At 43.5% G+C, this 23,927-nt stretch overlaps 1 protein-coding gene across 2 annotated transcripts in view; it reads left to right on the top strand.

The window, feature by feature from the left end:
- asic4a (acid-sensing (proton-gated) ion channel family member 4a) overlaps window positions 1-23,927 on the top strand; it is a 61,924-nt gene that overhangs the window by 28,459 nt on the left and 9,538 nt on the right. For both annotated transcript variants that reach the window (XM_008328889.3, XM_025064142.1), the window contains exons 2-5: window positions 20,648-20,792; window positions 21,152-21,279; window positions 21,381-21,534; window positions 23,668-23,721. In XM_008328889.3, coding sequence (XP_008327111.1) covers window positions 20,648-20,792; window positions 21,152-21,279; window positions 21,381-21,534; window positions 23,668-23,721 — 481 coding nt within the window. The remainder of the gene's footprint in view (window positions 1-20,647; window positions 20,793-21,151; window positions 21,280-21,380; window positions 21,535-23,667; window positions 23,722-23,927) is intronic.

The raw sequence follows: 23,927 nt of genomic DNA, 5'->3' as shown, positions 1-23,927 counted from the left end.
CAGAACTACAGCAGAACTACAGTAGAACTACAGCAGAACTACAGCAGAACTACAGTAGATCTACAGTAGAACTACAACAGAACTACAACAGAACTACACCAGAACTACAGCAGAACTACAGTAGAACTACAGTAGAACTACAGCAGAACTACAGCAGAACTACAGTAGAACTACAGCAGAACTACAGCAGAACTACAGTAGATCTACAGTAGACTACAGTAGAACTACAACAGAACTTCAGTAGAACTACAACAGAACTACAGCAGGACTACAGTAGAACTACAACAGAACTTCAGTAGAACTACAACAGAACTACAGCAGGACTACAGTAGAACTACAACAGAACTTCAGTAGAACTACAACAGAACTACAGCAGGACTACAGTAGAACTACAACAGAACTTCAGTAGAACTTCAGTAGAACTTCAGTAGAACTACAACAGAACTACAGTAGAACTTCAGTAGAACTACAGCAGAACTACAGCAGAACTACAGCAGGACTCAAACACAGCTGGCCCTGTGGACCTTGTCCTTGCAGTGAGTGAGGACCTGCATGTTTGTCCACACTGAACTTCTGTCTTCTCTGATGTGAGTTAGTGTGACATTCTGACATTCTGATGTGAGTTAGGAGACCAGTCCTGGGTCCCCCTCACCCCACGGCCCAGGACTGGTCTCCTCCACTGGTCTCCTCCACTGGTCCACAGGGAACCACTCAATCGTCCCAGTCTTTCTTAATGGCATTGGGTTTTGCACCTTAGGCAGATGAGAAAGTGTGGAAGGATTCCACTGAAGGGAAGTGACACGTTCCATTAGCATGTTCCATTAGCATGTTCCATTAGCACTAACGTCAAGAATGTTAGCTCATACATGAAAAATAGATCAATGTTGTCTGGAACCAAAGTGAGGCTCAAACTCCAGTCAGGATTGGTGGGTTCATTCTAGGTGACTCTCTACTGCCACCTAGACTCTGCCATATTTGCTGGGCACACGTTTAGAGCTGGATTTGCACGATGGATGTGGTGTGTGTGTGTGTGTGTGTGTCAGGACGACGTGGTGTGTGAAGCCGTGGAGTGTGTTAAACAATGTTAACATTTAAATATCCTGACCAGTGCAGCTCAGGCCTCACCCAGGGGATGTGATCTGCACTAATGGAAATCAATAGAAGCAGTGGCATTTCAAATGTGCCCTGATGAGATGTGTGACGATGGAGAGAGAAAAGGAATAAAGTGATCTGTAGTTGAACCGACGGACGTTGCTCTCTGTTATTCCCTGTTTGTCGGAGGCGTTGGCTGTGAGTCGAACATGGACCCGGTGACCCGTAACGCACCGTCGTCAGCCCCCACTGACCAGGTGCTAAATATTGCCACAGGGGGCTTCAGCCAGCAGCACACAGCGTGTTGACTCCTCAGGGGTAATCACTGGTACATGACACCAGGACAGAACACCAGTGTCAGATCAAGATGGTGCAGTGATGGTGCAGTGATGGTGCGACACAGATGGAGGTGAGCTTGGAGTTAGCTCTGCTTTAGAAGGTTCTCCTCAGAAGCTTTACTCACCAGCTGTAGAACTCCAGTAGAACTCCAGTAGAACTCCAGTAGAACTCCAGTAGAACGCACGTTAGCTCTCTACAGTTGACTCTTCTTGTTCCCATGTTTAAAAGCCTCTCCACCAGCCACCCCCCCGCCCCCCCCATCATGCGCCCCCTTGGGGACAGAGATGTTTACACGACCCCCATCAGCCCCACACCCCCGTGAATTGAAATCCTACTGAGAACCTGATAACGTATATTTGTATTTGTACAACCCACGGTATGAGTTGCTGCCACCTAGTGACTGGAGGTTTGTTATCACTACAGCAGTGGTACACTGATTCCATTGGAATATGCAGAGAAAGAGACTCCAGCGCCCTCTCTGTCTGATCCTAGCTATAACAAGCTCTGATTGAACACAGTTCCGCTGTAGGCCTACTTCTTGATTGAAGAAAATAAAAGTTAGAGACGTACGTTTTCCATTTGGCAGACAGACGCCTGCTGAAGCTTCCAGCAGCTTCCATCCAGACCTGCCTCCGACAGATGAGGATAAGTGGCCATTAAAATCTCATCATCAGCTAATCCACCTGTCGTTGGCTATCAGCTGTGCATTAACACTGCCAACCTGGGCCGAGCAACAGGAAAATACATTCTGCTGTGATTAAACGTGTGATTAGTGATGGACAATTTCTGATTTCTCATTCAAATGGAAGCTGATACTTTTTTTTCAACATATTAGTCAAAACAAATAAATTATTTTATTTTTACACAATGTAAAAATAAGCAAAAAAATGTCTAACATTTAAGGACGTCCGGTTCACTTGATCACGTGGAGTCACTGCTCCCTTCTGATCAGTGGTCACGTGACATGAATGGATCAGTTCAGTTTTACTTTCGGGAGGGGTGGAGGGTGGGTGGGGTTACCCCCCACCCCCAAAGAATGTGGCAGTGACACGCATTCTTCATGTATTTATTAGTATCGATACTTATACTTAGAGTAATTGATATTCAATTAATATTCATGTTATTATCAATAAATCAATACCACAGAATTCGGTTCTGTCCACTTGGGGCAGTGCTGAGTTCAGCGATCATTTTTGAGCTGAGGTCAGTTTCACAGCAATTAAAAAAAGTTGTGATAACGCTCGTGAATCAATGCAGTTTTTTCCTCAGTAAAGCGTGTGTTAGATAACCTGCTAAAGTTGCAACAGAGAAAAAACAAAATCAATACGCAGCTCTTTTGTTATTTATCAAAGATAAAGTAAAAAGAACGCTCTGTGTGGAGGTATTTTTTCTACAAATGTGATTTTCTGAGTCTGTAATCCTGTTAAATCTGCACCACGCTCTGTCACCGTGTGTGTTCATCATATATTTATATAAGGACTACCAACGGAATCCTCCGGAGTCTGACATTTGGATGAAGTCGTCTGAGTAAATATATTACTGACGTCCAAAGTTTCAGCTCTACACTCCGGTGGACGCCGTCGTAGTCCGAGCTTTTTGTTTCATTTTGTTGAAATTAAATGGACAGTAACGTTGGGACCGGGTCAGACTGGGCCGTGTTATCATTAACAGAGTGGTTTAAAGGATCAGCAGCTCCGTATGTATAAATGGATGTTGTGGTAATTGTTTTTGTAGCCCGGGGCTCAGGAGGGGATTTGTTTGGTCGGTCTGTTTATTTCTTTCAGTGTCATAGCTGAGACTGGGCCTGTTTTCTGCATGAATATACTGTTAGAACAGGCATTTTAATTAGGTCCAAAAGTCCAGAACCAGACACCTCCTCTGCCAACATTTACAACCCTTCCTGCCGTTGTGCCAGAAATTGAAATGCAAAATAGGAATGGCCATCGAGCTGCTGATGCAACCTGCAACAAGTCTGTTAAAGTTTGACAGAGGTGAAGTTGTCATGAATACAAATGTAGCAGAAGAACTGTGACTCAGGAAAAGAAGAGTCCTGAAGATTTTCTCCTCGTCCTGAGTAAACACCGACAAGTGGTCACGTTTATTATTATTATTATTTTATTATTTTATTTTTTTTGTATAGTATTAGTGCAGTAACAGTATCTGTATGCTTTTGTGGCACCTGCATTCAATTTTAACATAAGCTCTACCAAACTCAAATCCCTATGGCAATGGTTCACAAAGTGGGGGGCGTCAGACCCTTGGGACCCCTAGGCCAGGATATACTCTATGAATTTACCCCCAAAAAACAATTTTAGTACTTTCAGAAAGTGTATCTGCAGCAATACTGTGGTCGTCATGGCAAGGCGTGTTGACCGAGGCTAGCACTGGCCCCGACTGTTAGCTGAGGTCCAGTATCACCCCCCACCCCCACCCCCGCCCCTTCGCTTTCATCCCCAATTGTCAAAATCACTGTCACCACTGCCACCAAGCGCTGAGTGATGTCAGACAGTCAGGAATTCTGGGTGCTGAAGTAGAGCATAACAGCAGCCGGCAGCAGAGATAAGACCCCCACCCACCCCCACCCCCCACCCCTCAACACACACCCCGTACCTCCACAGATTAAACAGCAGGATTAACCTCTCCACTCCGCCGCTGCCACAGCAGTGTCTTTCTCCCCCTTATCTGGACCAACCTTTCTCTTTTCTCCTCCGACATTTGCCACCGTACATTTGTACAGTTGTCATGATGTGGGAAATGGCTTTTTAACCCTGTGTGGCTGCAGCCTGTCCTTGACAAATAAAACATAGGGAAACGGACCAGTCTATGTTGGCGTATAAAAAACAAGAGTAGACCCCCCCCCCCCAAAAAAAAAAACAAACTGTTGTCTGGTCTTAGTTCTGAAGCGGACTTGAAATTGTTTGTCTGCTGAAATCCACAGAAATAGAAACCCTGCTGGACGTGTCAATAATTACAGCAGAAACTCCTCCGTTTTTCCTGCTTTGATCCATTTGCATCATTTAATAATCCCAAGATTCAGTTACAACATTTCAGACGTTCATGTTGAAAGGAATAACGCCAGAAGCACTAATAAAAGTCCCAAACACGATGTTCTCAGCAGAACAACCCTGAAGCAACACAACACAAATGCTGTTTAGATATTTATTCATTTTGCGCTCCAGTCGTTCAAGGTTCCCGACACGTTTCCAACACTGGTCTCACTGCCGCCGTGTGGGTTTGAAAACACATATATGTGTTGAAGGAAATGACACACATCAGTTTGTCCATTTAGAAGTGAATGTGTTTCACGTCTTTGCCCCGGGCCTGTTTCACTACACCATAAGAACAATTCACCGTTTTATCTTTTTTTTTTTTTTTCACCATAAAACAAATTTTAATCTTATACATTTTTTTTTTAAATCTAAGCCATAATTCCTTTTTTTCCCTCCCATAGCTTCAGGGAGGCAGTTGTAGGTGAACAGTTAAATGGAACAGGATGTATTTCTACGGATGGCACCAATTTGTGTGTTGCTTCACTGTCAACACTGTCACACTGTAACATCAACAAATAAAATCACTCAGAGATCGGCTCTGCTCGTCCAATGACAGACAGACAGAAGGAAATGTCGACTCTCTGCTCTCTCACGTAGCAATTAGCGTAGCAAGTTTGTGTGCTAGGCGACTGTGATAAGAACGCCAGTGTCCGAGTAAGCTATGACATTCCATTGATCCGGAAAATTGCTGCAGAGCCAGCCTTGAAATTAGATTAAATTGCTGAATCAAAAATGTTATCCTGGATTCTGGCTAGGCCAGCGTAAACCGGCCTCTAATCCCTAGACCCGTGTGGAAAATTGTCGGGGATCATGTTGCCCACCGCCACGTCTGATTGAGCAATCTGGATTCCGTGTGACAGTGAGAGCCACATTCAAGCTACCGGGATTTGACCTGGATGGCACTCGTGGTGCTCGGGGTCGTGACTTGGTTTAAAAACTGAAGGCTTTGGGAATTTCCAGTGTGACCCGACGCTGCCTTTGTGCTTTTGGATTCAATTACACCGCAACTCTTTCCTGTGTGTGATCAACAATGACAGTGTGTGATGTGAGTTCAGTCGTAAATCTGAGCTTTGACATGGAGCTGAAGGATCTGGTTTTTATCTTCTAATGCTCTCAAAATAGCTACACGGAGCTGCACNGGGGAGGGGGTCGACTCTAACAACCTTAATGTGAAGTGAGTTCAGGTAAGAGGATCACTGAGGCAAACACAGGAGTGGATTAAAGCCAAAATCACTGAACTCTGCAACGACGGAAACGAGAGGAAGTGAATTCACTAGATCAGGTTGACGTCGCTTCATTTTAAAGCTGTCATTTGTGTTTCTTTTCTAACCAGAATGGATAACTCAGATACTCCTAGATACTCCTACTCCAATTATTTAAATCTCTGTAAACATCTGATGATCGATTTGTACAAACTTGTCCAGGGAGAGATAATTAACTCTGCAACACAACGTTTGGTTTTATAAACAAATATTATAGAAATGAAGCTGCAGCCAGTGTTCAAGTGATGTAAAACACACTGTGACGCATCATTAAGAGGTTTCAAATGTGCATATGTAGCTAGTTAGAGATTTAAAAAAATAACAAGTGAAAACGTGACTTTTTGGGGGCGAGTATTTAACACACCACTAGATTAGCTATGAATGCACAAAAAGTCAGAGCAGTGGAATATTGTCTCTGGATATTTACGCAAATACAAAAAACACCGTATGAAGTCGCATTTGTTTTGTTGCATTTGTTGCCTTTGGCCTGTGTTTCTGACTTATACCCAGGTGTGACTTATATATTAAAATATATAATTTCACATGTTTGCTATTTTCACACTGACAGGCGCTAGAGTGCCCTCTAGTGTCAGTGTGAAAATACTGGTGCGACTTCTACTCCAGAATGACTTATAGTCCGGAAAATATGGTACTCGATAGCATGAATGATTTCCCTCCTCTTGTAAATGACAAAATAAATACATAAATTATGAACACTAACACATTTGAAGAAAAATACACACCCTGGAGGTTGTAGTGTTGTGTTGTTCTGGTGATACTGCACAGATTAACAGTCCGTTGCCTTCTGAAAATCTGAAAAGCTGCTTTTTTACTTTTGTTAGATACAGTACTTTAATGGTAGTTCCACAGGGTTAGGGTTAGGGTTAGTATGAGCAGAAACACTATGTGATTATTCATATGATCGTCAACACACTTTGTTTTCTGTATAAACACATGGAATATTTATCGGACGTCATGTGCAGAAATAATACGACGGGAACGTGGATTTGCCCAGAAATCCCAGGAGAACCGTGGGGAGCTGACCAGGACTTCCTGTTTGTTGAACGCAGCCGTGGCCACTGTAGCACAGCTGTAATTTAAACTCCAGGGACGCCAACACCTGCTTTTCATGCAGTAATTGCTGCTGCAAGATGTAGGTTTCCCAAGCCCAGGTGTGCCAGTACTGCTTACAGTACTACTGTAGTACACACGTACTGGCCACAGCAGTGCAGCCCCACATTAACAGTGTTTTTTTTTTAGTTGGTTAGGTTTTTTTATATATATAAATACTATTTCTATACTAGTTTTTTGTATATTATTTTTGACCTATTGACTGTTGTGGGTTTTGGGTCTGTATTTGAAACTGAGGACAGTTTGGATGGGCCGCTTTGTACATCACCTCCCACATCTGTCAAAAAATAAACATGTCTTTTTTTTAGCCTGTCTTCACCTTCACCTCCACGTGGGTGAAACTATGAGGACGGTACACATCTGTCCAACCACCGACAGGAATAACAAACCTGGAGACCACTCTTCTGATTTGAAGTCAGAGGGTGAAAATGCACCCCCCCACACACCCCCACACCCCAGATATATTTATGTTTGTATATACATGTGTATATATTTATATACACTTAATTATTTATATGTATACATACATGTATACGTATATGTATATATTTGACATGTTTTTCAAATCCTCAGAAATGACCCATTTTACAACCCATTTTTTTTTGACTCAAGTACTCTGTCCTACATTTCAAATTACTCTGAATTGTCATACAATCCAAAAATATAAAACCTATGGATAATTCTACATGGAGACTCAGAACCAGTTGGCTGCAGCTCTCTCAGTAACCACTAGGTGAGTGGACAGCCAGATGTAGGTGTAGGTGTTGTCTCCCCAACAGTGAGCAGGGTTAGAGTCCACACATCACAGGTGTAAACTGGGAAAATGTTCAAGGTCAGAGGAGCGTCAGATCACACACTGACCACAGCACTGACCACAGCTCTGACCACAGCTCTGACCACGGCACTGACCACAGCACTGACCACGGCACTGACCACAGCTCTGACCACAGCTCTGACCACAGCTCTGACCACAGCTCTGACCACAGCTCTGACCACGGCACTGACCACAGCACTGACCCCGGCACTGACCACAGCACTGACCACAGCACTGACCACGGCTCTGACCACAGCACTGACCACAGCACTGACCACGGCTCTGACCACAGCACTGACCACAGCTCTGACCACAGCTCTGACCACAGCTCTGACCACGGCACTGACCACAGCTCTGACCACAGCTCTGACCACAGCAGATTGATGGTGGTAAATCAAACCTACAGCTGTTGGTGACATCAGGCTGGAGCGTTAATGAGCAGCTCCGCCCCTGGCTTTGGATTGGTTCATGACAGCACTGTGACACATACCTGTTAGAGCTGGACTCCTACACCTGGGTCAGGTAGCTTCAAGCTACTGTTCAATAATACAGAGGTAGTTTCATGTTAATTTACACTGCACCACAGGCTCGGCCACATACAACCATTGTCTTTACAGCAGTGATCACTGCTTTACGGCAATCCCAGCAGTTGGTGGTCCACACTGGGTTACAGACGTAATTACCAAAGTGAACACAACACCAGGGAGGAAGGGAGGGGGAGAGAGAGGGGGGGAGAAGAGGGGAAGTAAATGTTCACTCTTTCAGACCAGGTCCTGCAGTGATGTGTGTCTCTGAGCTCAACATTAACTCATATATGAGTGACGTTGACAGGACATCTGTTAAGACTGTTTCTGTGGGCGGGGGGGGGTTCTTTTAGTGGGACACAGAGCAGCAGGAACAGATGATGAATGTGTCCTCTCTCTCTCTCTCTCTCTCTCTCTGCGTGTGTGTACCAACCCCCGTGAACCCTTGCCTTGAGGATCCAAGCTGTGTTTGTGAGAAGTGATTGGTTCATATTTAGCCTCAATGGTAAAGCAGACAGGAAGTGGAAAAGTCTTAATATGGCTGCGGTCACCCCAAAGTCAGTGTGAGACGTCTCATTAAAGTCGCACGACTCCAGTTGGCCAGTCTTAATTTAGAGTCAAATTGCCCTCTCAGTGTTGTCATAAATTGCTCCATATAACCAACTATATCTCTGTTTTGCTGTTGACTAATGGAGCGTTGCTGATAGGAGAATAACTGTGGCACCTCTGGGGATGTGACGGCCGCACGGGCACCAAATTGACTGAAAAGTCGGTCATCTGGCTAACCTTGAGTCTCCTACTTTTTATCTATTTATGTCTTCAAGTGAATTGATCAGCCATTGGTTAAAACGTTCCACGACGCCTTTAATGAAACCAACAGTATTATAAGGCTCTGCTGCAGTTCACTGCGGTGTTTTCACGCGCTAACACTTTGGAGGTGAAGGCTGTGTGTAGCAGAATGGATGACAAACCAGAGAAACTCTCACTGTGCAACGAGGCGTGTGATGGATTTGAACAGAGGAGACGTTGGTCCAGTTCAGGTGGTTAGAGCTGGAGTGCAGTGCTACATCTCTGTGCTCACAGTGTTCATCATAAGAGCTGGTCACCTTAAGGTGAAGCTAAGCTAAGCTAAGCTAAGTCGGTTCCTCTGAATTCTGTAGTTTTTCTTACTGTACGTCACAGTTTAAAGGTAAACTTTGGATCCTTGGTAGTGAGTTCTTGTAGGATATACTGTAAGTACTACAAAGGTGTGGCTTTATTGAAAGCATTAGCCTCAAATGAAAGACTTTTAGAAAAATTAAATCCACAACAGAAACTAAAGACTTTTTAGCTGCTTGAGTTTTTTTATTGCTGCCATGGGAAAAACAAAGACTTTAGGTGAAAAAATGAAAGGTTCATTTATCAGAACCTTATCAATTAATGCTAATGTCTTGATCTTTTAACCGCTGCAGCCAGGGGGCAGTAGTTAAAAGCTTTTGGGTTTGAATTTCTGCGTACCTTCACAGTTTTCGTAGTCGATTAACCGACTTTAAAGCTTTAGTAATCGTCTGTTGATCAAACACCACTCCCTCCCTCCTCTAGTGCTGCTGATGACGGATCGTTGCACGTTAGTGTGTCTGTACACACACACACACACACACAGTAACCAGTGAAGCTGACTTTTCATCTTTTCTCCGAGTCAGTAAACACATCCTTCCCTGAACAACTAAATGTTCCAGTGTGTAACGTTTCATTTTATCGCATTTTTAGAAAGTCCAACAACTTTCATCGACACGCCACGTGGAGATTTTATACGACTTGAAGATTAGTGTGATGTAAAGTGGTCGTCGCTTTGCAGTTTTTTCACCTTTGTCTAAATTTACATCTTTATTTTCCTACTATGGAAATAAAGAGATAGATTAGACCAAAAACCTAGCCTAAAAATCTTTTATGTTTTTACCTCCGTCATAAAAGCAGCTCAACACACAAAGGAAGACGATAAAGGCCGGTTCTCCAGTTCTCTGGTTCTCCAGTTCTCCAGTTCTCTGGTTCTCCACTTCTCTGCTTCTCTGCTCATCTCCTCATCAGGACAAACTGCCACAGTGAGCGTGAGAAACATTTGATCAAATGTTTCTGTAATAATAATAAACAAAACGGAACAATAAATAAACACTGGAAGAAAATTCTTTTCTTCCAGTGTTTCAGCTGTGTTTTAATTAAAGACTCAGATTATCCCTTTAGTTCAAGCAGCAGAATCTGGAGAAGTGACCATTTGATTCTGGTGATTTCCACTGTGAGGCGTTCACTGACACACAGGGACAAACAGCTGAAGACCGATGCAGACAGGACGATTATTTCATGACCAGGCCGGTCATAACGACGGGGGGCGGGGTCACACCTTTTCATTCCATTCAGCAAAGCCGCTCCGTCGTTAAATAGTTGCTGTGCCAGAAGCTCCTGGGAAATTAAAAACATATTGTGCCACAATTTCCCTGCGACTTAGACGATCCCTGCGGACGGCACTTTTAAAATTTCTAATAAAGGAGACGTCAAATTACAGAGGGGGGACCTGGCATTAATTAAAGTGGGGATTACAGAAGGGTCAACGTCTCATATTTATCTGTTTACAACCACGGCCGGCTCCGCTGTAAAGACTGCTGCGAGGATTGAGGTCACGGCCCGTGGGTAAAACAAACATGTGGGTAAAATACAGAGATGATTTATGTTTTACAATAAACTAAAATCATGAGGTGATAAAAGTGGTGAGGAGGGTCAGACACCTTTGGTTTTTGTTTTTTTTTACTCTGACATTTCATAAAGGGACTTGTGGCTGTGGTTGAAAACCTGCTGTTTTCTCTTCAATGATTCCATTTTAATGTCGTCACCTCATTTGTCACACTAACCTGTGTCTGCTGCACCAATGATCATGTGATCACTCGTCGTCACTCAGCCGCTATCGGCACATTCACACGCCGGAGCAAAAGCAGCAGTAATTTACTGCCCCGCCACCGCGGCCAGGGAGGGTATTAAACATGGGCTTCATATTGTTTGCTCTCATTGACTAAATTGCAGACTAGCTTCTGGGCAGCGTCCGGGGATTGGACTATATATGATGCCCACAACTGCTTCCTGTTTGAAGGAAGGTGAGCCGTATTCACGTTCCCCAAAACAACATGGTTTTACTGTGGGAAGAATTCAATCATCTGCAGGGTTTCAGAGTGTGTTTCAGGCTGTGGTCACGTTACGGCACATGTTACGGCACATGTTACGGCACATGTTACGGCACAAACCACGGTGCATGACTTTAATGACAGAGCAGCGCCGCATCAATCTTATCTGCTCAGCTGCACGAAACAGTTACAGAGGCCGAGGGGGGGGGGGGGGGGGGGGAGTCTTTTGAAGCCCTGGGTGTAACTAGAAGACTTTATAAATGTATAAATGTGTGTGTGTGTGGAGGGTGGGGCGGCAGAGGTTGCGGCGGTTGAGGCTGCAGGAACAAATAACCAAATGCTGTTGTAGTAAAAGAGTCGTCCCTTTTGATGATGCAGAGTCAGAACGTGGAGGATCAGTGATCGCAGGTCTTTGGTCCTGAATCTATTAGAGACGTATAATTCAAGCACTTTGTTAACTATTTAAAATGTACTGATTTCCAGAGGCGATAAAGTGGTCGCATTATATCATCTCATTTCTGAGTGCTTGTCACTGAAAGCATTCAGGTCAGCGTTGTGTCTGTTAAATGTAATGAAATTGCTCAGAGTTGTGTTAATGGAACCGAGTCACATCTGGGGATGAGGTCAAAGTCGAGGCCAAACCCGTGGAAATTGATTTGACACAGATGCAGCCGCGTGAAGAAAATCTGTTTAAAAAATACATGTGCTTTGATATTTCCATCTATACGTTTCCACTGACACTGGAGACGTGGCGAGGGGTGGTGGGGTGGGGGGGTTAACTCTTCAATCGTTGCTCCAGAGATCACCCAGGAATTCTTTCCTGTTTAAATTTCTTCAATGAAAAAGCAGAAATCCACTAAGTTTAGAATTGATTGTAACTTTAACCACAGTGATTATGACGATGACACTGTAGCCCAGAATATCAGTGCAAGCATTGTTGAAGCAAACATACAAAAACAAAAAAACAGATTGATTTGTCACTCTGCTCTTGCCAATAACTAATTAAAAATAAACCTACAGGGAGCAACCACTTTAAAAAAAGTGGAATATTTTCAAATTTCTTCAACTTATCTTTGTAATTATAAACATTTACTCAAGCTTGTAATTCAGAAACACAGATGAAGATATGACCTTTTGCCCCTCTCCCCCCCACACCCCTCCTCTTTTTAGCCAGAACAACATGTGTGTTGGCCTTTGTCGCAACTGTAATCCTTTCACTGAGTAATGTTTCTTCAGTAACGGGTCACTTCCTGGTCACTTCCTGGTCACTTCCGTCACTTCCTAGTAACGGGTCACTTCCTGGTCACTTCCTGGTCACTTCCTGGTCACATGCGTCTCATCCTCCACCTCAGTTCAGTCAAGTGTGGAGCGGCTGTGACTCAGACACTCTGGGTGTAAATAACAACAAACAACTTCAGGGTTGGCGGCGGCTCTCACTCCAGCCCTGTGCCTCGGCCAGTTGGACAGAACCAGTTTATTTTTAAGCACTTTAGGCCTGAGGTGGACCCTCAAAGTAGAGCATGTTAATGTTAGGACCAGTGCTAACGTTAGCTACGGAGCAGGTCGGTTTACAGTTTACAGATGGATATTTGTTAATTTGTTGATTAAGATTAATATGAAGTGGAAAAATTTATAACGGAGAAATAAATCAAAAAAAGGTTATATTTTTAATCTCATTCCAACACCTAAACTGACATTTATTAAACATGCAATTGTCTAGTTGTTCAAATAATCTAGAGTTGTTTTTGTTTTTGTTTTTTTACAACAAGGGACATATAAATCACAGGTCAGGGACATATAAATCACATGTCAGGGACATATTAATCACAGGTCAGGGACATATAAATCACAGGCCAGGGACATATAAATCACATGTCAGGGACATATTAATCACAGGTCAGGGACATATTAATCACAGGTCAGGGACATATTAATCACAGGTCAGGGACATATAAATCACAGGCCAGGGACATATAAATCACATGTCAGGGACATATAAATCACAGGTCAGGGACATATTAATCACATGTCAGGGACATATTAATCACATGTCAGGGACATATAAATCACAGGTCAGGGACATATTAATCACAGGTCAGGGACATATTAATCACAGGTCAGGGACATATAAATCACAGGTCAGGGACATATTAATCACATGTCAGGGACATATTAATCACATGTCAGGGACATATTAATCACAGGTCAGGGACATATTAATCACATGTCAGGGACATATTAATCACATGTCAGGGACATATTAATCACAGGTCAGGGACATATTAATCACAGATCAGGGACATATAAATCACATGTCAGGGACATATAAATCACATGTCAGGGACATATAAATCACATGTCAGGGACATATTAATCACAGGTCAGGGACATATTAATCACATGTCAGGGACATATTAATCACAGGTCAGGGACATATTAATCACATGTCAGGGACATATAAATCACAGGTCAGGGACATATTAATCACAGGTCAGGGACATATTAATCACAGGTCAGGGACATATTAATCACAGGTCAGGGACATATAAATCACAGGCCAGGGACATATAAATCACATGTCAGGGACATATTAATCACATGTCAGGGACATATTAATCACATGTCAGGGACATATAAATCACAGGTCAGGGACATATAAATCACAGGCCAGGGACATATAAATCACATGTCAGGGACATATAAATCACAGGTCAGGGACATATAAATCACAGGTCAGGGACATATAAATCACAGGCCAGGGACATATAAATCACATGTCAGGGACATATAAATCACAGGTCAGGGACATATAAATCACAGGTCAGGGACATATAAATCACAGGTCAGGGACATATTAATCACATGTCAGGGACATATTAATCACAGGTCAGGGACATATTAATCACAGGTCAGGGACATATAAATCACAGGCCAGGGACATATAAATCACATGTCAGGGATAATAATATAATATGAATAGATTTAAGTATTTTTAGCCATATTCTGTGTTAAATACTAATTTTTTTATTACACATTTATACTTTTGTGGCTACTTTTTTTATAGACTTGAATTTTCTGTCTTTTATCATTTCTCCTTTTTTATTTCTTTCTTATTTCTATCCTACAATACGCTGCTGCTTTGTTTTTAAAATAGCCCAGTGGTTTTATGTGGTTTTACACACACATTATAACCTGAATTACATAAAATAAGTGTCAAAGTTGTCTGTGCTGTAGAAGCTTTCTGTAAATCTAAAAAAATCCAAGCTGATAGAAATGTTACATTTCAATGATTCTGAACCAAACCTGATATTTTTATGTTTTTTTCCATTATTAATAATTTCAATGAATCAAAAAACAATTAAAAATCCAGTCCCACGAACAATGGAAAAGCCTGTACGTGTGTGTGTGTGTGTGTGTGTGTGTGTGCTCTAGAATGTTCTCTCACTTTGACAAATGTCACCACCTCAGAAGTAATCATGAATTCAGTGAAATTAATCACACAGTCCATCAGTAGGGGGCAGGTTCTTTCAGTGACTTTGATCAGTGAAGGACAGAGAAAGAACTCTGACCATTTGAATTCTAGAAAGTTCTGCTGCTTCATTGTTGCCTTTCTGCATTATCTCCTGTTTAATTCAACCATTTCAGCCTGTTGTGATGAAGAGCCAGTTAAAAGTGGCTGCTTTCAGGTGCACTTTTGAAACCTGTACGTCTGCCAGACTGGTCCTGGTCCAGACTGGTCCTGGTCCAGACTGGTCCTGGTCCAGACTGGTCCTGGTCCAGACTGGTTCTGGTCCAGCTCTGTCTAATGCTGTTCACTGGAGTCATTGATGTGACCTGGAAACACCAGCAGGTAGCAGTGGGGTAATGTTGCCCTGCTCGGGGGTAAATATGTTCTTACTGTTGTACAAGTGATCCAGTTAGTTGTTACCGTAGGTGAGTGCACTTATTGCACCATCTTGTGAATAAACCTAGTGTTGCATGTTGGGGGAACAAGAACAAAAATCTACACAGTATATACTGTAGTATTATCTCATGTACCAGCCAGGTAAATACTACATGTATACCCACACCTGTAAGTCATCACAGGATGACGAGAGGTGGCCGGTGATTATGATTTCTATCTGTATTTCCCTCATATCCTGGAAGACAAATCCTATTTTCTGGAGATGCTCGGTGTCAGGAGACGTCAGGCTGTTCCTGCTTCTCTCTCCAGAAGTTTCATCAAACCTAACATGTGGCTTCAATCCAGCAGATAGGGTTTTGGCCCCACGGTTCCCAGAGAAGACAAACAACAGAGCATGTCTCCTGGTTCTGATGAATACTAAATAAAAAGGTTGGCCAGTGAACTGTGACGACAGTAGACGGTGTTTCAGGGCCAGAGCCTGGAAGAAGCGAAGCTGCTGCTGCTGCCGCTGCTGCTGCTGCTGCCGCTGCTGCTGCTGCTGCCGCTGCTGCTGCTGCTGCCGCTGCTGCTGCTGCTGCCGCTGCTGCTGCTGCTGCTGCCGCTGCTGCTGCTGCTGCTGCCGCTGCTGCTGCTGCTGCTGCCGCTGCTGCTGCTGCTGCCGCTGCTGCTGCTGCTGCTGCCGCTGCTGCTGCTGCTGCTGCCGCTGCTGCTGCTGCTGCCGCTGCTGCTGCTGCTGCTGCTGCCGCTGCTGCTGCTGCTGCTGCCGCTGCTGCTGCTGCTGCCGCTGCTGCTGCTGCTGCTGCTGCTGCTGCCGCTGCTGCTGCTGCTGCTGCCGCTGCTGCTGCTGCTGCCGCTGCTGCTGCTGCTGCCGCTGCTGCTGCTGCTGCCGCTGCTGCTGCTGCTGCTGCTGTGAGACTGAGAGGAAATGAAATCCTGTGTTAATGACAGAGGTGCCTTAATTAAAGCTGAATATCTAAATGGCCGCGGATAAACAAAGCCGACAGTTAGACAAATGCCTGAGGCGGTGCAGTGTTTGCTGGTGCAGTGCCCGCTGCACAACTCTCCTCGGCTACATCAGCGCGTGCCATACGGAATGACTGATCAAACTGTCGGTGAAACAGGTCACATGGAAGGGCAGCACTTGGCTCCTGCTGCCGTCTGGACGGCAGTATCGTATCAAACATTCAGTCATAACCTCCAGCTGCATACAGCAGCAGATAGTGTTAAATTGTTCCTGAAGCACCAGGGGGCAGTGAAGTTCTGGGGATTTATAATAAAGACTTCTGAATGTTGAATATCTGCCTCCTGCTGGGTTAAAGATGGAGGTGCACAGGGTTAGGGTTATTAAAACAGTTTAAACAGTTTTTGTTCCAAATATAAATCTGTGTCAGAATTATTCTTTTTAATTTTGTCATGGGAACAGATTAAAAAATGGAACGGCTTTTTAAGGGGCTTTGAAATGAATTAATGAGTTAATTAATGAGTCACATTTTTATTGAAAAGCAATATTTGACAGAATGAGTGAAGATTATTTTTGGTGGAGGATCAACACATTTACAACGTAGTGAAAATCACTTCATACAATGATCTTAAAATGCACTACCGCCACCTACAGGACTGGACTCTTTTTATCTGTTTTGAAAAAACTGGACCTAAGAAATGAACCTGATTTTTTTGTCTCTATTTAATGAATTTAATTGAAAATGTAAAATCCCTGCCCAATCCCAGGATCCAAACTAAAGTAACAAAAATGAATGATGTTTCTAATGACCGTCGTCAGGACAGCGCCTCTACAGGCCTGTCTCGTTGAACTGCACTGAACTCACCTCTTTTGGCCTGCTCTGTTTAGCTGCAGAGTCTGTCCGCAAACGCTGCTCAGGGTAGACTTTTGTTGTGTTGTCTGTGTGTTGTTTGGTCCTACTCTCAGCCGCTTTGTTCACTGTACAATTCCTGAATCGATGGATGCCTGCTTCCTCGTAGTTTTGGGGGGGGGGGGGGGGGGGGGCTTGCTGAGTGCACTGTTCTGACTTTGGTGCTCCACTTATTTTTAATGCTCTGTTGCAGAATGCCACAAAGAGGAGAGGAGAGGAGTCAGAACTCCTACACTAACGCTGCAGGTTCTGATCCAGGATCAGGGTTTAGTGTTAGCTAGTTAGTTAGATGGAGGACCAAATGTTTACTTCCTGAAACAGTAACAGTAAACAGTAAAAAACGAAGCCTAATTATCAACACACTGTGTTAAGCTAATAGGAAATATATGCAACCAATCCGGTTACAAACAAACTCCCGTCCCCGTCTGCTGGGGAGTTTTTTGTTTTGTTTTGTTTGTTGTTGTTGTTTTAATTCCAAGTCAAGTCTTGAACCATCCTCAAGAAATTTGCTCTCTTTTACCAAGAGTTTATTTCTTACAGTAGTTATTCTCCTCCTAGGCTAGGCTAGGCCATGCTAGGCTAGGCTAAACTGACATGATCGTGCAAGTGTCCTTACATGGTTCTATGTTCTTTAGGGTTATAGAGTTTTTAATTTAAAGACTCACTCCCACTGGTGAATATAAACAGAATATATCCCACCGACAAAAGAAAAAAAATAATATAAAAAATATATTCAGCGTTCAAACTCATAACCAAAGTATGTTTGGATAAAGATCCGATTTGGTGATTGGACACTCAGCCGTCAGGTGTTCAGCACTAAATTTAACGACTTCTCCATCTTCCAGCGAACAGCAGAGTGAGATGACGAACAGCGCCACCTGACCAATTACACTGTAGTTCCCTCAGCTGACTGTATTAAATGAACAGAGAGATTCCAGCTCTCTGTGTCAGTCCAATGAAGGTAGATTCACAATCACTGTATAATGTGTTGAACGGCCAATCACAGGCAGCTGCTGTGGAGGGGGCGGGGGCTGGAGGGGGGCACACTGAGACGCTGGTTAATGATGTAAAACCTGTGCACCGCATAGCATTCCAGTCTGAGTGTTAGAGCGTCTCTGTGTTTGGTCAGACTGTTATTCTCTCATTACATCTGCAGGGGGGGTTAAGGAGACTTGTATTTACTGCCCTCCTCTGACCATCACACCGATGATGGCCAATGAGCTACGCAGCTCGACTCCACTGAGTCCTTATCTCTTGGTGGCACTTCTGCAGACAAGAGTGGAGCGAAGACATTACTGTCATTTCTTTGTCCTAATTTGAAGATAAACAGAGTTTAGAATCTCAGCAGCCTCGGTTTGGCCTCAGGACTTCTGGGGATTCCAGGGATTTTAGATAAAGACAAAAATGCCAGGAGGTGCTACATGTCTGAAGCAATAGAAGAGCGCCATAATACCCCCTCTCTTAATGGAACATATGGGATGCAGTGAAATGGTTTACTGACTTTGCACGTATGTCCTCTCTGTGATATTTATTTTTTTAGTTTTTGGACTTCTTTCATCACGTTATTGCTTCTGCTCCTTTTATCTTGAATTATTACGTCCTGTTTGCTTTTGGCCTGGTTGGGATTGTTGACTCAAAGCCAAAGGCATTTTTTTGGGAGCGACTGGGGGGGGGTTTGGTAGATGAACCTGAGGTCATGGTTAAAAGACATCATGTGAATTTTATCTGTATAACTCAAATTCCCAAACACACTGACTTTTGTTTCCATTTGTCCTGACACATCCTACTGCAGTACAAGTGTCATCACAGCCCTCCAGATGACAGATGACCTGGTTCTCCTGGTTCCCCTGGTTCTCTTGGTTCTCCTGGGGCATTATTTGTGAGATCAGCGCTGTCCTCCACAGCCCAGGCTTTAAGAGTGAAACCCGTGCTCCGTGTCAGGCTGTTCTGAGCATTTCTAAAGTGAAAGCCTCCGTCAGACAAAGCCTGTCCTCTCAGGCTTAAGTGTGTGAATGAAGGAGGAGGTGGAGGATCGATGATAAGAGCATCTCACCTCCTCATCTGCTCCACTCCGGCCCAGATGGAGATTAAACCTAAAAGCATGCGTCAGTCAAAAGTCACATTTGGATTCTTGCATCACTGTCTTCAACACAACTGTTCTGCTGATGAAAGATTCTGCACTTACAGTGTGGAGAAACAGTGAAAAATGGTGATGGAGTTTTTTGTAAGATGGTTCTCAGGAAGAGGAAGAAGAAGTAGAGGAAGAGGAAGAAGAATAAGAGGAAGAAGTTTTCACCATGAAGAATAATCAAACATCAAACCCTGAGCTGAGATCTGGAACTGTCTCAGCCATTTCTCTGCTAAGACTCACTGTGAAGGCGACCGTACGTAGTGCATCCAAACACACACACACACACACACCAGATCAAAGAACCCGGGGTGTATTATTATTGTCTAAACATCAGCTTTTGTAAACGGTGGTCACTTCAGGCCTTAATCACTGTTGTGGATGAAACAGAATCATCCTGTGATCCTGTGATCCAGGGAAGTACTCCAGCCTTTGATTTGTTGTTCTGTGATACACCCTGTGGTTCCACCACGCTCTCTCATTCAGACATCACAGGCCAATCAAGCTGATATCAAAGTCAGAACACAGACGTGAGTGTTGTGGAGAAGCTGGAACCGTCGTCGTGACGATGTCGTCTCTTCAGCTTCGTTCTTTCATGTCACAGTTATTTCCTCTGACCCTCGACTGTCGACATGTCCCGTGAACTATCTGAACTTTTCATTTCATGTTTAACTGCAGGAAGTCATTTTCCGTCTGATGTCATGAGACTTTTCTATCCCTAACCCTAACCCTACTGCTCAGAGCTAATCCTGACCCTGTTTAGTTGAACACAGCACTGATATACTCGCAGAAATTGAAGTAATTGGAGCAGTTTTAGTTTTATTTTATATCCATCTGCTGCCACCTAGTGGAAGAGTATATTATTGTTCTGTATGTTGTTAACACCTGGATGAACCGCATGACAATAAATCATATTTTTTCCAAATCATTTTCTACTAAACGACAGCCGTGCAGTTTCACAGATGGACTTTTTGCAGTGCAGAAGTTGAGAGAAGATGAGTCGCCTCCTCTGATTGGTGGTGATGTGATAGCTCATTTCAAGCTACTTCCCTCTCTTGTTTTCTTCTGGGGGGAAAATTAAAGACTTCTCTTACCATTTTGATATTTGACTGGCAGCAGAGGGGTGCTACAGCGCCACACTGTGAACCCGATGGGAAGTCATTTAAATTGTGTCTTGTCGGTGTCTGAGGGTGACTGAGCCAGCCACTGCATCCTGAGGTTTGTGGGTAATCTTCTGCCACGAGCGAAGGCTCTGATTATTTATTTTGGTTCCATATCTGTGACTTCACATCAATTCACCGCTAGAACAAGTCACTGACATCCAGCATGTGGACGCTGTCATGTTTACGGTGATGGTCCTGATATGAATCTGTACTATTTCAGGTTTACACCAGATATGGGAAATGCTACACCTTTAATGGCAACAGGACCACATCCAGGAAAACCAAGCAGGGCGGAATGGGGAACGGTCTGGAGATCATGTTGGATATACAGCAGGATGAATATCTTCCCATCTGGAGAGAGACAAGTAAGCCTCACATCTATTTGTCCACTGTAATCCTGCTGCACACCTCTGCTGAGGTTTAAATGAGAAAAAAAAATAACCTGCGTCTGCTTCTCAAGGTCACATCCTGTAAAAAAATGTCAATTTCCCACACCCTAAAAATGTTATTTGTAAAAGTAAATCCCTTTAAAAAAAAAAACACCCTGCCTTGGGCGTGCATTCCTCTTGTCACATTTTATTATTCCCTGACATTTTATTTTAAAAACAGTTAAGAGTGAACATCAAACTGAGCCCAGCTGTCAGAGGAGGCAGAAATTTAAAATCCTCTCTTTCTCTCTCTCTCTCTGTATCGCCTCGTCTTCCTGCTCTGTTTCATCTAAAAGATGAGACGTCTCTGGAGGCCGGGATCCGTGTTCAAATCCACAGTCAAGACGAGCCTCCCTACATCCACCAGCTGGGCTTCGGAGTCTCCCCGGGATTCCAGACCTTTGTTTCATGTCAGGAGCAGAGGGTAGGTCTCCCTTATCACCCTGAACCACCCCCCCACTGCTCTTCCCCAAACAGCTGGCCCCTGGTGGTGGAGAGAGGTCTAATAAATCTCTGTGTGCTCAGCTGACCTACCTGCCCCAGCCCTGGGGCAACTGTCGCTCCACCAGCAAGGAGAAGTTCCCAGGGTACGACACGTACAGCATCAGCGCCTGTCGGTTGCTGTGTGAGACCAACGAGGTCCAGCGAGTGTGTAACTGCAGGATGGTGCACATGCCCGGTAAGATCATCGCCGGGCGATTCACCCAGAACGTTTCTCAATATGTTTGGAAGATTTGGAAAAGTCCTGGAAAAGTCCTGGATTATGGAGAAATGATCAACTTTAATTGAGATTAGTCACAATGTTAATAATTAATTGATATGTATCTTCTTTGTGGCTAGTAAATGAACATTAGGTGAATTACTGCCACCTACTGGGCTGGAGTGTGTGTTACCAGTGTTACCTGTGTGCCAGAAATGAAGGAAGATTTGGTTAAATGAATAATTGTTTTACACAAACTATTTTTGTCTGGAATGAATGAATAAATTAAACACATAAAGTCCCAGGTAAACATTTACACCAGAGGTCACAGGTCAGAGAAGCAGATATGACACAAACAGACATGTTGGTTTGAAGTTAGAGTTCAAAATGATTTATATGAATGGGCGGTCGGACGACAAAATAACTGAACGACAATAATATTATAATAATACAATACAATAATACAATATATTTGAATATAAATCAATTGCCAGGAGATTACAGTAAATGTTTCTTTCACACGTGTGTATGAGGCAGACGCCAAAATCCTGTTCAGTCCACCTTAATAAAGTTCAGTCCACCTTAATAAAGTATCGATCTACCTGAACACAGCGTTAACATCTGCAGCTGTTCAGAAAAAATGAATAGAAAAGTTGAAAGGACAGTGAAAAAAAGAGACAAATCTTCATCATCTAATTTGATATTGTAATGTTAAAATGTAACTTCTCAGTGTAACATTAGAAAAATTCAGTTCACATCTTTGGTACCGGTACCATAGGTTGAGAACCTTTGATGTAAAAAAAAAATCTTAATTTCATGTAAGTTTAATTAGACCTGTGACGTTCACAATATTTATTTATTTATTTATTTCTGATAAAACGTAACTCAACACTTCACACAACGGTGGCGATGAACCTGACTCAGAACCTTTTGACTTCCCCTGCATGTCATAGATACTGTGTTAACGGTAGCACAGTTGTCAGGATCTACTGTATGAGCACGCAGTGAGCGTTACAGCAGCCTTTGATCTGCCTTTGATCTGCCTGGCTGTAATTATCAGTCGTAAAGAAAATGAATCGTCACTGTCAGGTGCAGCGGAATTCCTCAAGACATTCCAGGCCACGTTTGTTTCCAAAGTTAGCCAGGGGGCGCTGATGCGGTGTCAGTTAACGACCTTACATTAGTGTCTGTTACTGATGTTTGTCTTGTCCAGGAGGCTTAACAACAACAAACAACAACAAACAAAAACCAACCAATCATTGATGCCGATTATTATAACTGACCTCCTGAAGAAGGGAGTGGTGTGAAAACACAAGAGTTTTTCACTAAATCCTCCTTTAAACGTCAATATTTGATTCTTTAACGACTTCTTTACGACCTTGAAAAATAGAAGAAAAGAACAGCAGTTCCTGTGTTTGTTAATTTATTTTCAACCAAAAAAGCAGCAATTTCCGCTGACTGTTTATAAACAGGAAGTTCCTTATTAAAAAAACAAGTTTGGTTTATTTCAATCATGTCATATGTTGTATGGATGCATTACTGTCACTTTGTTTGGGGAATATATCTTATATATTGTGAAGTACTAGTATATGTACAGTCTTCCAGTTACAGCTGACCCTTGAAGGAGGACTGAATCACTAGAATTATATTTATATTTGATTTTTGTTTTTATCTTAACTGCTCATCATCTACCAGCACTGCCTCTGTGATCGACTGTAGATCCTGATCGGCTGTAGATCCTGATTGGCTGTAGATCCTGATCACCCTATTGGACCCCCCCAGTGTTACACCCAGTAACACCTCAGACACACAAACACACCTCCACTAGTTAATTGTGTTTCTGGTGAATACTTGTCATTAATGACCCGACCAGCAGCAGCAGCAGTGAGTCAGTGACGAAGTGAGTCACTGATTGTTTTTTAAAGACCTTGCGTGGGGGGGGGGGGGGGGACATGCTCCATTTCGCAGTGCAGTTGAGGACAGACCACCTGGACGTCTGTCCTCGTCCTGGACCTCTGGTCCTCTGTTCCTCTGTTCCTGGTTGCGGCAGATTCAGGTCACTGATCATTTTGTTTCTCATTGATCAGACTCATTTTCTCCTCTCCACTCCAGGAACTGCAGATATCTGCCCTCCCAGTAAAATCAACTGTGTTGACAAAGCACTGGGTAAGAAACAATCTTCACCTTCATTTCTTTTCTCATTACAATCGATGGAAGTGGAAACACAGTCGGTGAACGTGATGATGACGAGACAGAAATATGTTCTGATGACTTTTCCTCTGGTGATTCAGTCACTTTGGAGCTGTTTCATAAAACTGGCCCCTGACACACACACACACACACATGTCCCCCCCTGCCCCCTTGCCCCCCCC

Source organism: Cynoglossus semilaevis, chromosome 16 (genome assembly GCF_000523025.1).
Source record: "Cynoglossus semilaevis isolate Cse_v1.0 chromosome 16, Cse_v1.0, whole genome shotgun sequence".
Lineage (NCBI taxonomy): Eukaryota > Metazoa > Chordata > Actinopteri > Pleuronectiformes > Cynoglossidae > Cynoglossus > Cynoglossus semilaevis.
The sequence above is the reverse complement of the archived record's forward strand: the minus strand, read 5'-3'. Positions and strand labels throughout refer to the sequence as shown.